The following is a 15,545-nucleotide window of genomic DNA, read 5'->3' on the forward strand; positions in this document are numbered from 1 at the left end:
ACGTGTTAAGTTAAAATGCAAGGTCACATTTTTTTCCACTCGTATCTATTACAAGAGTATGTGGAACAGAGGATAAATTAATTTTTGCATAATGGAATGTGTGACTGTCTCTACCTGGATTTTTTTTATTATACCTTTGCAATATTATTAAATAAACATTCAAGAGCTAAATTAAATCATATTACTTTTTGACATCTCATCAAAGATAAAGAAAACTATGGAAGTCTGGGCATTTACGAGGCTGACGACCTTCATAGGATGGTTCAAGTGATCACTTCACATGGGTAACATTCACCAATTCTACCCATTATTGACCACCACACTACTCAAATTCTTGGAAGTTTTATATATATGAACCAATTTTGAAACATTGTTCTTGGATCACTAGAACTTCACTGGAGACATCTATTGGTGAGATGAAACAAAGCTTTTTATTGAGCAGAAACTCTTATATTAGTATGTGAGGTCCGCATCCTGGATTATAATCACATACATGATCACGCCATAAAATATCATTTTTCATTTGTATTATTTTAGCTTATAATTTGACCAGTTAATTTAATTACAACATTTTGAGTGTGTCCAGATACTTGTTCACAAATTTGGATTATCTCTAATGATAGGAGTTATTTTTCATGTTAATAATATGAAAAATAACTCCTATAATTGGAGATAATCCAGATTTGTGAACAAGTATTTGGGCACACTCTAAATGTTGTAAAGTTTAAATGTTTATTTAATAATATTACCAACATATAATATTTCTAGAATGATGTGGTATATTTGTTCTTTGAGAATTATGGCAGGAATTGTTAGAAAAAATATTGATTATTACGATGAGGATAAGTTATTTATTTACAAAACAGGGAGAGTTATATATTTTTTTTAAATCACGTAATGGATGTTTGTTTTTAAACAGAATGTCTTGTTCTAATTTAACAAACTATGATTTTGTTTTGTTATGTAGCGTAGTATAATCACATTGCCTTCTTTTAATTGATACCTGTGGTCATGATACATCCTTTGGTACTTTTGATAATGCTCATTGTGACACAGTTTGTTTCCAATAGTTTTGTACCCGAAAAACAAACATAAATTTTTCTGAGCTGAATTTTCTAATGATTTTTGACTTAACCTTTCCAAGAGTATGGACGTAAATGAAGGTTGGTGCGAATTTTCCTTAAAGGAGTATCGACGTCAATGAACGTCGAAGTCCCTCTGTCAGTTAGTATGATGTAACTTGTATAGCAATGACATCTGTGGATATTTGTGTGTAATTTTGTCATGATTGAAAAATATTTCCAAGTGGTGTTTTTTTTTATAATTATTTTAACACAAGAATTTAAGACAGACTTCCACGTATCACCCTCCAAGGCAACCCTGAAGGACGCAGACCCCCAGACAGACCTCCGAAAAGATGGAAAGACAGCTGGGAGTCAACATCCCAAGAGCGACATGCGGAGGCACAAACAGATCCCTAGGATCTACAAAAAGAAGAAGAATAAGATTTTAACATAATTTCTATCTTCATGATACACCAATTTAATGAAAAAAAAAATTTTTTCATGTGAAAAGAACCCACTCCCGAGAGAAAGTCGGGCATCAATTTTTGCACTCCCGGAAAGGTTAAAATATAGGCGATTGCTGATACTTGGCTCATCTGTGAAAATAATCCCAACGACAACATATCCTTTTGTATAGATAATGATGAAAAGGCGTAACATATTGACCAAAGTATTTCTGCATCTTTCTTGCACCGCAAATCCTGACAGTAACTTGAGCGCTTGCGTTGGAGTTAGAGAGATAAATGCACAACATAAATGTTAGTCTAATAATTAAATAATATATTAATTAAGTTATCTTCTTTGAAGTTCAAATACACAATTTATTACTTAGTGGTTTGTAATGTACTAACATATCTGTTATTGTAATAATAAAATAAAATAAATGGTTTTCAAGAAAATAAGCATTTGAAATAGCAAAAAAAAGGTGCCATAATTGCTGTGTGTGCTGGATATCTCATAACCAGCTTCAAATGTTAGTTAGGAATTATCAAATCAATTCAGTTCCCAGTGCTTAATTAACCTGTCTAGGAGTATGGCCGTACAGTCATCCCAACAAAACTTTCATCAAAGGAGTATGGGTGTGCATGAACACCCAAGCTTATAACTAAAGCCCGGTGACATATCGCTCACTCCTTTCAAGAACGTCATAAATCAAAAAACTTGATTTTTCAGGAGAATGTTTTTAAAGTTTAAAAATATAATACAATGTATGAAAAATAAATATCAAGCCACTTGTTGAACTTTTTACTGTGCAACAGATCTTTTTTGGTAAAACCTGAAGGTTTTTTCTCCATTTGAAAATCTTTTAGTATATTTAAAAAAATTATTAAACAATACCTTTTCTTCAAAATGCAAAAACAACACTTTCTGCCCTGAAGCTGGTAAATATTAAGTTAAAAATATGCCCCTTTTGCTGGGATATAGTAAATTTTCTGGGCAATCCGAAAACAAGCACAACTGAAAATTGACGATTTTTGATTTATGACGTTCTTGAAAAGAGTGAGCGATATATTTTCAAAATAGCACTTGTACTGCCAACTGTGGTTGTGTTCAAACACTAAAACTATATATCAGATTATTTTTTTGACATTTAACCTGACATTTTACTTAAAACAAAGTTTGTATGACATCATCGTAATGACACTAATAAAGAAAACCCATGAAATAAAACATCATCATAAAAATCATGTTCAATGGTGTAAATATTTTTTTTATATAATAAAATATATTGCTCGAAGTATTGACCATGATATAAAATTATAAAAAGTAAGAAAAAAATAGCACAAAAAACTCACTCTCCAGATACAGTTTTGTCCGTAGATACTCAATCCTAGACAGGTTGAGATAAAAGAGCACCATGATAACCAGTAGGTAGTTTATTTTTTATTGATTATTTCAAATTGTAATTTTTTTGGGGTAAATAAAACACATTCTGCAGATTAACAGTGTTTAATTTTCTTTTATGCTACGATTTTAACAATATGATTGATGTAACCCTAGATAACTAAACATTCGTCCATGCACAACGCCCCTCTGAGAAAGTCAAGTGCACTTACTTCCCCGTGTTCTGCACCCGCCACGCTTTGTTTACTTTCCTGATTGGTGAGAATAGTTCATCGGGTGACGCGATTGCAATCACACAATAATTAGGAGGTGACCTATGGCTATATCGTCGTCCGCTTAACGAAAGTTTAGTTCCTACGTTAGTTGTTCGTAAAGGTATCTATTATTATGACATCACTTATATTTATTTGACCCCCCCCTGGGAATCGAACCCGGGACCTCCAGGACGGTAGCCGAGCGTGCTGACCATTACACTAGGGAGGCAGACATCAAGGTTATGGTAAAAGATTTTCTTGGTGAGTCTTCAGACCCTGAAACTCCTGTTAATTCTGTGACTAATGTGCGCAAAATCTGTTAATTATGTCCATCAAAGGCTCGTAGGATGACAAAACATCGATGCATGAAATGCAAAAATGCCATTTGTGGATCGCACAGTATTGACATATCGCTCACTCCTTTCAAGAATGTCATAAATCAAAAAACTTGATTTTTCAGGAGAACGTTTTTAAAGTTTAAAAATATAATACAATGTATTAAAAATAAATATCAAGCCACTTATTGCACTTTTTATTTATTTATTTTATTTATTTATTTAAACTTCATGTACAGAAAATAAAAAGTACATTGGCGGGCTTATTGCTAAAAAGCAATATCTTCCAACCGACCAAAGACGGACTAGTGATATTGATCAAAACGTTTGATACCATATATAGCCGTTTGCAATCAGTGGGCAGATAGTACTTGAACATTTAAAAAAACATAAATTACAAATTGACATTCTATGCAACAGATCTTTTAAGGTAAAACCTGAAGGTTTTTTCTCCATTTGAATAATATTTAGTATATTTAAGAAAAAAATAAAACAATACCTTTTCTTTAAAATGCAAAAACAACACTTTCTGCCCTGTAGCAGATAAATATTAAGTTAAAAATTTGCCTCTTTTGCTGGAATATAGTACATTTTCGGGGCATTCCGAAAACATGCATAACTGAAAATTGACGATTTTTGATTTATGACGTTCTTGAAAGGAGTGAGCGATATGTAGTAGCTGTGTGGAATAGTGATTTATTGTTTAATGTCTCTTACATTCATTCCTAATAAACCAAACTTAAGCGTCATGCAACAAGTTCCTATTGTTATCAAATACTTTTGATAATTTACACGTTTTGAATTGCGTAGTCCGCCTTACGAAAGTTTAGTTACTATGTATTATTGTGACATCAATTTTACATGATTTTACATAATTTTAATGACAACCAATATAGTTTAGTTATCTAGGATTAAACATGTTATTTTATTAGGAAGAATAATATTTTCATTCTTGGAATGTTATTTGTATTTGAGAAAAATATAGATATTTAATAGAGTTAAAGTTTTGTATTTCCATATCATACAATTTTAGTTGAAAAAACAGACTACATTAAAATAGACTACACATTTAGTTAAAATTTCATAAAATAGTTTTTGAAAAGGTATTTACGAAAAGGGCGTTTATAATAAATTGAATTTAAGTTTTGAAAATAGATTTATGATAAATTCGACTAATTCTAGCAAGGATAATTAGAATTATGATACAATTTTTAAAAATGTTGGAAATTGCTGAATAAAATTTATTAATATAAAACTTTACAATAATATGTTTCGCTAGAATTTGAAATAAATTTAGAGAAATAAATAAATGGCAATGCAATTTTTTTTTAAAAAGTATTAAAAATACATATTTAAATAAATTTATTATTAGTATTTTAATACATTTTTTTAATTGCATGTAATGTGTTTTCTTCATTACTATTGATATTTTAACTTTTCTTTTTTTTTTATCCGAAGAGCAAATTTTGTTTCATAACTTTTTGTGGAAAATAAATTTAATTTTTCCAATCAGAAATTCAAAATGTTTTTTTTATTTTGGTCTATTCAATTTCAATTTCAAATTACCGGGCATCGAAGAAAATAAAAATAGGTACATTTAAAAATAACATTTAGTATCCAATGCCATTTATAGCAGTACTTAGTGCAAATCATAAAAAGTAGATAGTGTTAATTTTTGTTTGATAAATATTCTTATATTAAATAAAAAACTTTTTAACTATAAACTAAATGTATTTTTTTATATACTGTGTACATTAAAAAATTATGTACATTTTACGGAAATCTGAGTATTTTTTATACATATTCAAAATTATCAGCATATTAAACGTTAGATTATTTTTATAATAATTAACTTTTCATGATGTATAAGAAAAACTTATACCAACCAATATATTTTTATCATATTTATTTCTGTAATTTGTCAAAAATAATATTATGTCAAATGAGATCCAAACAATGAAATAATAATAATAAAACCCTTATCCGCACCCCAATGATGCATAGGGCACTGTGTCATATAAACGCAGTGTTATCTTGATCGTTTACACATGAAGGAAAGGTGATCAGGCCTCAGCTTCAGGTACCAGTCCATGGTAGTATTGAATAAATATTACAGTGAATAAATCACTTATATTTATTTTACCCCCCTTGGGAATCGGACCCGGGACCTCCAGAACGGTAGCCGAGCGTGCTGACCATTACACTACGGAGGCGGACAAGACAAATGAAAACTTTAGTTAATTTAAAAAGCGTGACAAATTCAGATATATAATGGTAGAAAAAAAAATATACTAGTAATACAGCAGACATTTGATTTACCGGGATTAGATCAACCAGGAAGTGGATTATCCAAGATGTTTTGTACTTTGAAAATATAAGTTAAGTGATAAAAAATCTGGGGATTAAACTTGTGACTAGATGTAAAAACTATTACATACTGTCATATCATTTAAGTAAAAAATAATGCTTTGAAACATTTTAGTATTATTTTAGATTACAAATTGTTTTCAGGCAGAATAAATTAACCCCTAAGATCTCCAGTATAGTAGCCAAACACGCTAACCTTGTGGTAGTGTTGTCACTAGGGTGGTGGACTATTCGAGGAGATCAATGTGGGGGGGTGTGAAGGGTCAAAATAAATATAATTAATACCACCGTGAGCTGATACCTGAGGTGCAGGAATGATTACCTTATCTTCGCGTGATTAGTTTATTTTATTTTATTTATTTAGAAATTTAACAGAACATTGACATAAAAACATTTACAATAATTAATAACAAATAAAACAGGTAATTGTAACATTCAAATTACAAAATTTCACAAATGTTGAATGAGTTATAAGTAAACAGCAAGAATAAAATATAGCAAAAGTTAAGAAGATTAATGGGCAGAGTTCATTTAGAGCTAAAGTAAAAATAATAATAAAAAAAAACATAAACAGTTATAAGATTTTCAAGTTGAGAAGAGCAATAAAGTAAAAAAAGGTGCTATAAGGCAACAGCAAAAAAAATCACATAAAACAGAAAACATACGCAACAGATACGTAGCTATTCATATATCTTCTTCTTTCTTCTTTCCATGTTCGCTCCCTAGGTGGAACATATGGCCAGCACGAGTCGTCTCCAAGTCACTCTGTCACGCGCCATCTCCTTGGCTCCTCCCAGGTCAGTCCGGCGTCTCGAAGTTCCGTTGAGTATAGTCGGTGAATGGTCGTCAGCGGCCTTCCGGGGCGCCGGAATCCTCGGGGTTGGAAGAAGAGACATGAGGGGTTGATGCCCTCAGGTGGCATTCTAAGGACATGTCCCAACCATGTCCACCTTCTTCTCTTCAGGACTTCCAGTATGAGGGGCTGTTGAGTTCTTTTCCTCACATCGTCATTCCTGACGAAGTCATACCACTTTATACCCAGTATTCGCCTCAGGCACCTATTTTCAAAACTTGCTAGTTTCTTGCTTTGAGCTTTGGTGAGGTGCCACGACTCACATCCGTACAGCAACTCTGTTAGGATGCAGGCGTTAAAGAGACGACACTTGGTTTTTGTCGAGTAAAGCAGTGAGTCCCAGACATTGCGCATTTTATTGAATATATAATATATAATGTATATAAAATATATTCATATATAATGTTCAATATAACACTGTATCGATGCGATGTAGTGATCTTGGGATCATTGGAAGCGGATAAGGGTTAGAAAAAGAAGAATATTTAAAGATCCATTCCATTAAATCGAGAGCCAACTGCTTTACGCAATTAATAACGATTGCTTATTCGAATTACGAATATACAATGTTATTTCCATTAGTGAAATAGAATAAATAACTAAATATTTATTTTAAAATTAATTGCAAAACTAAGTTACTAGACGAACACGCAAGCATGGTTATACTTAAACAAATCAATGAATACATAACAAAAGGATAAGGGATATACATACTCGTGAACTGAAAATTGCATTATTTTTTTGACATCTCAACATAGATGAAGGAGAATATGGAAGTCTGGGCATTTACGGGGCTTACGACCGTCATAGGCTGGTTTGAGTGATCACTTTGCACATTCGTAACATTCGCCAATTCTACCCATGATTGACAACCACACACTTCAAATTCTCGGAACTTCTAGATTTATTTATCAAACTCGAAACATAGTGTTTGACTTCACTAGAATTTCACTAGGGACATCTATGGTGGGATGAAACAAGCATTTTATTTAGCAACTCTTTGATTTGTATGTGATTTTGTTTGTATGAGTATGAGTATTTCACATACAAATGAAAATTAGACATTGACAGCTTGTTGATGATACATATTAGTGGAGACAGTTTGGAATAATGAGAACCTTCAGTATGGGATGGATGTTTAATGTTAAACTGTGTAACATTTGATAACCATCCTTGGTGGTGACCATATCGCTCACTCCATTCAACAACGTCATATATCAAAAAACTTGATTTTTCAGGAGATTGTTTTTAAAGTTTTAAAATATAATAATAATAATAATCCCTTTCCGCACCCCAATGATGCATAGGGCACTGCTTCATATAAAGGCAGTGTTATCTCGATCAATTACACATGAAGGAAAGGTGATCAGCCCTCCACTTCAGGTACCAGTCCAGTGTAATATTGAATAAACATTAGAGTGAAAAAATCACTTATATTTATTGAACCTACCTGGGAATCGAACCCGGGACCTCCAGAACGGTAGGCGAGCATGCTGACCATTACACTACGGAGGCGGACATAAAATATAATAAAATATATTAAAAATAAATATCCAGCTACTTTTTGAACTTTTTACTATGCAATTGATCTTTTTATGTAAAACCTAAATGTTTTTTCTCCATTTAAAAAATATTTAGTATATTTAAAAAAATAATTAAAGAATACTTTTTCTTCAAAATGCAAAACCAGCACTTTTTGCCCTGTAGCGGGTAAATATTAAGTTAAAAATGTGCCGCTTTTGCTGGGACATAGTACATTTTCTGGGCATTCGAAAACATGCACAACTGAAAATTTACAATTTTTGATATATGACATTGTTGAAAGGTGTGAGCGATATATCAACCAGCTATGTACTCATAGGGTAGCTACGATTATTTATTTTATTTTTATTTCATCATACACACAAATTACAATAATGTACCGTCACTGAGTTTTCCCATGCCAAGGGAACATTGCACAATATTTTATAAAATTGTTTATGACATACAATCAAATACGGCATGGCCAAATGATGCGATATATTTCAGATCTACCCACTTCCATTGTCCATTTATGAACAGCTCTTTTAAATGTATTTTTAATGACTATGGATAATGAATGCAGGTTGTACAACTTTATTACACAATAATCAATGTTCTTCTGAACAAAAGAGGTATGTGTTAGGTTCAGTTAGATGTGTTTTGGATCTTGTTGTTCTATGTACGTTACCATAAAGTGTGTTAATTGTAATTTGTTTGCTTTGTTGGGAGGTGCTTTCTTGTGTTATGCGAGAGTAACTCTAACACATTGTTTGCGGGAAACGCTTAAAAGCGTCTTTTACATACCGTTAGTAGAGAGCGGGAAACGCTTATAAACGCTCTATTTGCTTACTTTTGGCAGAGCAAGATAGACGGCAAAAAACTTTATACAGATTGGAATTGGATTTGCGGATACTTGTGATTAGTATACTGAGGGTTGAGCGGCAGGCTGAGTATAAATAGGGTCGGGGTGATGAAAATATTGCCTGACAACAATGTGTTAAATGCATATCGCTCACTCCTTTCAAGAACGTCATAAATCGAAAAACTTGATTTTTCAGGAGAACGTTTTTAAAGTTTAAAAATATAACACAATGTATTAAAAATAAATATCAAGCCACTTTTTGAACTTTTCACTGTGCAACAGAGGTTTTTAGGTAAAACCTGAAGGTTCTTTCTCCATTTGAATAATATTTAGTATATTTAAAAAAATAATTAAACTATACATTTCTTCAAAATGCAAAAACAACATTTTCTGCCCCGCAGCGGGTAAATATTAAGTTAAAAATATGCCTCTTTTGCTGGGATATAGTACATTTTCTGGGCATTCCGAAAACATGCACAACTGAAAATTGTCGATTTTTGATATATGACGTTCTTGAAAGGAGTGAGCGATATGTAAGCAATGTTCAAGCGTGTAGTTGATCAGTCAAAAGAGGTTTCACTAAACTCCCACCATGCCATTCGCTTTTGTTATGTATTCATTAAATTAATTGAGGGATACATTTACTTTAATTTAGACTTTTCTAAGGCATCAATCTTTTTACTAATCGCTGCCAGGTTCTCCATAACGGAAAAGGACATTTGGTTGTACGTTTCCATAGCTTGAAGGACACACATCTCCACCTAAAAAAAAAATTTTTTCACTGCATGTAAGAGATTTACAATTTCTATAGTATGAGGTATGAGAAAGGAAAATGATGACATTCAAAGCTCAAGAGGATGAATTATTTCACTAATTGATTCGGCAGTCACTTTGTGGTAAAATCTATCCATCACCGTATTATAACATACATGTTTGAAAATGATGCGGGATGCGTCGAAACACGTGTCACAGTAGATTTTAAGAAATAGTGGTATTTACTAAGTAAAACGTTAATAAAAATGGATAAATTATTGTCTTGGTTTTTCATTATTTGAATATCTTTAACCACTACATGCTTGGGTTTATTTCAGAAAAAAAATACACAAAATAGAAGCATTACAAAATGAAAAAAATCAATTTAACATTCCTAATAGGTGATCACAAAAACTAACGAGCAAAGAATCCTTCACGTATTGGTAGAGGTGATTATGGTAGGAGAAATTTTAGAAAAGCATATTATAAATTAATTTACAGTATTTCGATTTGTATGTTTTTCTAAATTGTCATGTGAAATGAAAAAAAAATCAATTAGTGGTATAATACAATTATAATAATAATAAAACCCTTATCCGCACCCCAATGGTGCATAGGGCACTGCGTCATATAAACGCAGTGTTATCATGATCATTTACACGTGAAGGAAGCGTGATCAGCCCTCCGCTTCAGGTACCAGTCCAGGGTAATATTGAATAAATATTACAGTGAAAAAATCACTTGTATTTATTTTACCCCCCTTGGGAATCGAACCCGGGACCTCCAGAACAGTTCTTACAAGTGCAATACGAGTGTTTAATATTTAATTATTTAGTTAACTGCATATACCAACCTGATCGCACTGTTCCTTATTCTCTACATTGGCGGTCTTCAACTTCTGAAGAGTCTTGTTCAGTGCGACAATGTTGGCAATAGGTTCAGAGTCGAGAACCGGGGACTTCTCGTGACAGAGTTGCATGGAATCGCAGTAATGCTTGATGCTCTTCTCGTTTGTCACGATGTAGTTTAATTTCAACTTGCCGTCATTCACCTGAAATCGTAAATTAGAATATATCGCAAATATATCAATTAAAATATTAGCTAGAGAAAATCTCGACTGTAAATCTGGAGTTGCAAATTAGATTCCCGTCAATTTCAGGAGAAACCAAAGATTTTTCTTTCCGTTTTTTGATTTGGCAGTCACTTTATGGTAATATATATCCTTTATAAAATAAAACAACTTTGTTTTAACCACTTTTTATTGGTACACTTTTTCCAACCGGTTTCAACAAGAACCTTGTCATCATCAGGGTTTATGTACTACTCATAGTTAGGTTATAGATAATTACCCTTCCCTTACGATACTAAAAACTTCCACGCACTCTGTACACCATATGAAAATGTGATTTGAAAGTTTGATTTAAAAAACGGGAAAAAACTCCTAAATGTTGCTTTTATTGAGTATTGCACAGCGAATACGTACACTCCGGACGACAACATTGTGAGCTAAACCGAATAAGCATTGAAACCGTTTGGAAAAAGTGTACCAATAAAAAGTGGTTAAATCAAAGTTGTTTTATTTTATAAAGTTTATAAAATGTGCCACACAGTATCTGCGAACAACATTCAAGAAATAATTTATATCCATTTGCAATTTAAGTTTTATGAGGTAAATACCACTATTTATTAACCTTTTAAACGCGTTAACTTTGTTCCTAAGAGACACTCGTGCGCGGCTGTATTTTGCCGTTTTTTAAATGATTACTTTTATCATGTATTTAGTTATGAAACGATTTATTTTCCTAAACAAAAACGTTCAATGGGATTCATTATGCCTTTTTGGTACTCTATAATACACGCGTGTCACATTATTCTTGAAATATATCGTAATATAAACAAATTAGATCGTAACATAAATAAATCAAAGCACGCATCGTGTGTCACTCTTACCCACTGGCGATGCGTAGCGTCAAGAGTGAGACAGATATAGGGCATGATTATGGCGCGGACTAATTACCGACCGCAAGAAAAATCAGGGATCTGTTGTTTTATTATTTCCTTGTGATGTTACAAATTATTAGTCAGATATTTCAACAGATGTCATAAGGCCGAGGATTGACGTATTATTTTATCCAAAGTTCCACACCATGAAAAAATCCCTCCAAGTTGAACTGAGGTTCGAAACTTGGAGCAAAGTGAAAACACAAACGCTTATGTCAGCCGCATATGGGGCATGTCTTGTTAAAACACATACGCTTATGCGAGCCGCGTGGATCCGGTTAAAACCTATTGTTACACATATTTCGATGCATTCCGTATCATTTTCAAAATGCAAAATGCAAAGAAATGCATCGAAAAACTTGACACAATAGATTTGAATAAATAGTGGTATTTACTAAATAAAACCAAAATTAAATAATTTTCTTTTCATGGTATTTTGAGCGTGTAAATTTTTGTTTACAAATGCTAGATTTGCTCCAATTAGGTATTATTTATTTCACCATACACATAATTAAAAATTACAATAATGTTCCCGCATTGAGTTTTCCTATGCCAAGGGCTTATTTTACAATATTTATATGACATGAAGTGACATGAAAGAAATTTGTTTACGACATGCCCGAAAGATGCAATCTATTTCAGATTATCTACCCACTTCCGTTATCCATTTGTGAATAGCTCTTTCATATTTAATTTATATTTTTAATGACTTTATGGGTAATGTAAGCAGGTTGTACAACTTTATTGCACAATAATCAAAGTTCTTTTGACCAATAGAGGTACTTATGTGTTTTGTTTTATGTGTTTCTGAGTTCTTCCGTGTCTTCTTATTCGAGCCCTTATCTGCACCCAATGGTGCATAGGGCACTGTATCGTATTGACGCAATGTTATCATGTTCGTTACTTACATGAAGGCAAGGTGATTACTGCTGCGTTTCAGGGATTAGTCCAGGGTAATATTAAATAAATATTAATGTGTAAAATTACTAATTTTTATTTTCAACCGCCCCCTCGGGAATCGAACAGGGTAATATTAAATAAATATTAATGTGTAAAATTACTAATTTTTATTTTCAACCGCCCCCTCGGGAATCGAATCCGGGACCTCCAGCACGGTAGTTAAACACGCTAACCATTACACCACGGAGGCGGACTATGTAGGTTTCCATAAAGTGTGTTTATTGTGTGCTTTGGCGGGAGGCGCTTTCATGTTATGTGAGAGTAATTCTTAATTGGATTCAGCTCAGGACTTTTGCGAGAAATACAGAAAACATGGAATCTATAATGCTAATTGCTCACCTGATTTACATACTGCGGATCGAGGTAGCTGTTGAGTTCATCCAACCTTTTATTTATGTCCGTTATTTTTTCTCGCCCTGACGTGACACTGTTAAGAACCGATTCCGCTTGCGACAGCTGCTCGACAGCTGGTACTTCATACGATTCTTCGGGGGAATAGCCCAATTTGCATTCCATATCCTCGATTCTATTTTCGATTACCATCAACGGATCCATCTGAAAACGTTCTACATGAATGGAGACTATGTTGATCACGAACAATTTGTTGTATCAAAAAAAAAATGGTACTTACTTTGAGGGTTTCACGATGATTAATGAGAATAAAGTTGTTTTTTTTGTTGCCCAATGTTTCGATGACAGCACAGCGAAAAAAAGATACGATTTGACAGTATAAAGTGGTGCAGAGATAATATATATTAAAAATTGACAGATTGTCGATATTGTACATAGATTTTTGTTTTCATACCATAGACTGAACACGTTTATTGTAATAAAATCAGTACCTGTTTAGACCGAAAAACCAAGCTTTTTTGAATTACCAAATGGCTCTGAAATCTAGCTACGGCTTATGCAACACCACTTATCATGATCCTTCTTAGGCTTCAACTTTATATGTTTCATACCCTATGCTTACTCGTGATGAATTTACTCTTTATATTTCATAGTTACTATAATTTATTGTAATAAATTATTAAAAATTCTAGGCAAAAAAAAGTTACAGGATTTTTTCAATTAAATTGAATGAGCTCAAAACTTGTTATTTTTTGTGGTCAGGATGCAAAATTATTTTATTCATACATTTTTTTTATCCACCGTGTATCGATCACAAATTATTTAATACATAGTAGGGGGTTGCTGATTTGTTCTATAAATTGAGGATTATTTAATTTACCAAGAATCGTCTAGTACTTTCTAATACCCGTAAAAATGGACATGTTTATATTGTAAAAATAAACTTATTTTGAGGGAAAGCATTTTTTTATGTAAAAAAAAGAAATAAATGTGTTTTTATTATATACAAAATACTTCAATTTTAAACAATTTATATGAGCCTAAGCTGATCATTATTAGTAAAAAGTATCAAATTGTAGAAGAGTTGGTTCAAACCGAAAAACTCTGACTCAAGAGTCCGCGACACTAACCACGGGACCACAACCCGATACCTAAGTTTGGCAAGGCTCACATAAAAACCGTAAAGCTCACCATTTTAGATTTTTTCTTACTCTGCCTCCCATGGTTATTTTAAATTTCAGCAGTTAATTTCTTTTTGAATTGCTTAATATATTTGTTTGACTTATACTAGCTTATATTATCAAAGTAAAAGTTCGAATAACTTTAATATGCCTGGAGTCGTTTTCAATGCAGAATAGTTAATGCGAATGGTTGAAGATAAAACTGATGCCTACCATATAGCTACATAATGATTATTTTATACCAAATTGACACACACATACACATAATATGTACACATACGTCATTGTCTATTAGTTTTATTTTTTATCGAGATCTGTAATGAAATAGAGCAGATTTATCTTAAAATATACTCTGATTTAAAAAATTTAATATTGTTTGAACATTTCAATTTCCGCTAGACCAAAGTGAAGTGTTATTAGTACACGTCTAGAAGCAAGATTAAGCAACTTTCCGACTTGCAATCTGTTGTCTGCACATTTTACAGACGATAGACAGTGGAGTTTAAGACCCTGGTATAAGTTTTCATACTGGGAGCGAAAACTGAAAGCTCAGAAAATATTTTAAATTAGTTTTAACGCTTTGGTACTAATTAACTAAAACACGAGTATACGTATTAATCCAATATGCCATTAACTTAATAAAGGGTTGTTATTCGATAGAACCTTAAAAATCCATTATTATGTCACGATTCACCTTTAATCAGTAGTCCTACTCTATTCTAAGGATGGTTTACCGGTTACTCTTTGTTACGAGGGTAATTAAAAAAATAATACAATTCTTATAAAAAAGATCGATATAATATTTCACCAAAAATAAACAAAAATAATGAACTCAAACAACATGGATACAAGAAAGAGTAAATAATTATAAAAAAGTTTTTATATTGAACCCAAATTTATTCCTTATTTTGGTTTTCTAGAAAAATAATTGTTATTTTAATTTACAAGCTACTTAGATAATTTTTATAAGAGTTATTACTACTTAATTTTTTTAATAATACGGTATGCGTCTTATTGTGATTAAAATAAATCTTAATTATGAAATAATGTCAATTGATTCAATTTTAATAAATGAAATCAGTATGTTACCTTATATTTTATTGTACTTGAATGAAATTCAAATTAATTATTTCTAACAAAATATTTCGTTAGTTGTCAACGTGTTAATCTAATTTCCCGATTTTTTCCCCGGAAATTA

The 15,545-nt window shown here is 32.2% G+C and overlaps 1 protein-coding gene across 2 annotated transcripts; it reads right to left on the reverse strand.

The window, feature by feature from the left end:
• Nucleotides 1-8,593: 8,593 nt before the first annotated feature.
• On the reverse strand, nucleotides 8,594-13,547 carry DCTN3-p24 (Dynactin 3, p24 subunit). Of its 2 annotated transcripts, none has more exons than XM_088263088.1 (4): nucleotides 13,447-13,547; nucleotides 13,155-13,370; nucleotides 10,708-10,905; nucleotides 8,594-9,862 (listed from the first exon to the last, which is right to left on the reverse strand). In XM_088263088.1, the coding sequence occupies exons 2-4, from the start codon at nucleotides 13,368-13,370 to the stop codon at nucleotides 9,743-9,745; spliced, it is 534 nt and encodes a 177-aa protein (XP_088119214.1). In that variant the 5' UTR covers nucleotides 13,447-13,547; the 3' UTR covers nucleotides 8,594-9,742. The 2 variants fall into 2 exon arrangements, with proteins under 2 accessions (XP_088119214.1, XP_088119215.1); XM_088263089.1 differs by having other exon boundaries at nucleotides 13,155-13,381; nucleotides 13,447-13,541.
• Between the last annotated feature and the right edge of the window lie 1,998 nt (nucleotides 13,548-15,545).

This window comes from Brachycentrus maculatus, unplaced genomic scaffold, assembly GCF_059751285.1.
Source record: "Brachycentrus maculatus isolate JH-2025_06_01 unplaced genomic scaffold, ASM5975128v1 h1tg000196l, whole genome shotgun sequence".
Classification (NCBI taxonomy): Eukaryota; Metazoa; Arthropoda; class Insecta; order Trichoptera; family Brachycentridae; genus Brachycentrus; species Brachycentrus maculatus.